Source organism: Homarus americanus, unplaced genomic scaffold, assembly GCF_018991925.1.
Source record: "Homarus americanus isolate GMGI-L3 unplaced genomic scaffold, GMGI_Hamer_2.0 scaffold5212, whole genome shotgun sequence".
Classification (NCBI taxonomy): domain Eukaryota; kingdom Metazoa; phylum Arthropoda; class Malacostraca; order Decapoda; family Nephropidae; genus Homarus; species Homarus americanus.
In genome coordinates this window covers 236096-238501 of record NW_024720820.1, presented here as the reverse complement: position 1 = coordinate 238501, position 2406 = coordinate 236096, and the positions used below count along the sequence as shown (strand labels likewise).

The 2406-nt window shown below is 39.4% G+C and overlaps 1 protein-coding gene across 1 annotated transcript; it reads right to left on the bottom strand.

Moving 5' to 3' along the window:
• Positions 1-1535: 1535 nt before the first annotated feature.
• Positions 1536-2024, bottom strand: LOC121861269 (zinc finger BED domain-containing protein 5-like; the record flags this gene model as incomplete). The annotated part of the gene is made up of 1 exon (XM_042358914.1): positions 1536-2024. A coding segment is annotated over exon 1 (489 nt), but the record flags the coding sequence as incomplete, so codon positions are not given.
• Positions 2025-2406: the final 382 nt, after the last annotated feature.

Below are 2406 nucleotides of genomic sequence, written 5' to 3'. Positions count from 1 at the left end.
TTAGTTGTCGTCTGGGTTCTGTAGGGGCACTTCAGGCACTACCTAAAGTCAAACTGAAATTACCAAACCTGGCCAAATTTCATGGATTCGCTACAATATGTTGAATATACAGTATACACTGAACTTTGGGGGAGGTCAAGGTCATGGTCATCGATGTTCAAAAATCCAATTTTCGCGATAAATCTGTAAAGAAAAATCCTAGAATGATAAAATCTCTTGCATTTGTTTCTTTGCCTGGAAGTTTATCTCTAGGACGTGATGTCACGTTTCTCCAAATAATGACGTAAAACTTATAATTTTTCGTCAAAAAATTAGCTAGAGATTTTTATAGAAAAATAATAAGCATGAGTTAGAAAAGAGGACGTAAATGCAGTGGGACAATACAGAGTAAAAAGGATAAGATCTTTCAAACAACATGAGTGAAAACAAGTGTACAGAAGGTAGACAAAAAATGTACAATAAGAACATAAGAATGGAGGAAACTGAAAGGGGCCTATTGGCCCATATTGGGCAGTGCTGTTTACACCCAACCCCTATCACTCATATACTGTATCCATCCAACCTATGTTTGAAGCTATCCAGCGTATTGAAGTTAATAATGATGTTTGGTAACTTGTTCCATTTATCCACTGTTCTATTTCCAAACCAATGTTTGCCTATCTCGCTCCTAAATCTAAATTTGTCAAATATAAAACCATTGCTACGAGTTCGCTCCTGGTTGGATAGTTTGAGTACCTTTGTTATATCACATTTGTTTAGCCCTGACTTCCATTTATACACCTCGATCATTTCGCTCCTCACTTTACGTATCTCTAGCGAGTGCAAATTAAGATGTTTTAACCTCTCTCTTAACTCAAGGTTCCCAATGCCCGGAATTAGTCGTATCATTCTCTGAATTCTTTCTAGGGATTCTATTATCCATTCTACATTACGGTGACCAGAACTGAACCGCGTAATCCAAGTGAGGTCTCACAAGCATAAGATATAGTTTTAGGATAACACTCCTTTGTATGAACCCATGAACTTTGTTAGCTTGTTTAGAGCAAATACACATTGATGACTTGGTTTGAGATTCCCACTTATCATTACTCCTAAATCTTTATCACAGTCGGATTTCTCTATAACAACGTTGTTCATCTGATATCTGGTTTCTCCTAGACCAGTGTTTCTCAAACTTTTTCACTTCATTCCCCCCATGAGGAACACTCAACATCCTTGTGGCCCTCCTTCAGTTCTCTCCCAAGCCCCTCACAAATAAAGATGAAAATAAACTGTTTTGGTTCTCTTCCTTTATTTTAACGTTTACAATCATCAAACAATGCATATTTTGTTACAGTTCAATGGGATGGATGACATTGTTTCCTTTCAGTCAGTCGACTGATTCTAGGTCGAGTCTCTGATAAAGCATATCACATGTCGGGGTTCACATGTAAACGGTTTCGGCTTTTATTCTTTATTTGAAGAAGAGTGGAGAAACCAGATTCACATAAATAAGTAGTAGAAAATTGGCAAGAGGACTCGAAGTGCGATCTTACTAGCTTTTGAATATGACTGATAATTATAATTGAGCACCAGAATACAGTCAGAGATTTTTCTTCATAGAGGTCTCTCGCAGCAGATTCGTTCCTGAGATCAAAGAATTCATCCTGACCATCGTCGGAAATGGCAGCAATATCAAGAGTGCCAGAGAAATGATTCCTCATCAATTTCCCTTCTTCCTCCTCGAATTCTGGGAAGTACCTTATGAGCTCACTTTCCAAGGATTTCAAGTGCTGAATTATTTCATTTTTGAGTGATGGGTCAAGTAAATGATCCTCTTCAATCTCGTCAAGAACAGTTGAGATATTCTCAAACATGGCAACATTTCCTGCACTGACTTTCCTTTGCCAGTTCTGGAGTTTGTCATGAAATGGACGAATACAATCCATGTGGTGAAACACATTTCTTTCCTTGCCTTGTAGCTTGAGATTCAGCCAGTTTAGCTGCTCGTTGAAGTGACTTAGTAGATCATCCTTCCCTTTCATTTCCAGGAACAACTTAAGTTCTCCCCGAAGTTCGAAAACTCGATTCACAATATTACCCTTGGAAAGTCATCGCACTTTGGAGTAAAAGAGGAGAGTTTCATGCTCTGAATCCATGCCTCTACAGACGTTCTGGAAAAGGCAAGAGTTCAAATCTCCTGCTTTCACAAAGTTGACGCATTTTACCACTGCCTCCAGGATCTTGCAAAGGGCATCAGGGAGGGTTTTCGACGCCAGTGCAAAACGATGGATCATACAATGAACCCCTTTGGCATTCAGAGTTACTTCCTTGACGTGCTTCTGTAACCCCGATTTCGATCCCAGCATCACCGGAGCCCCATCAGTACAGCCTCCACAACAATTTTCCCATCACATCTAAAGCTGT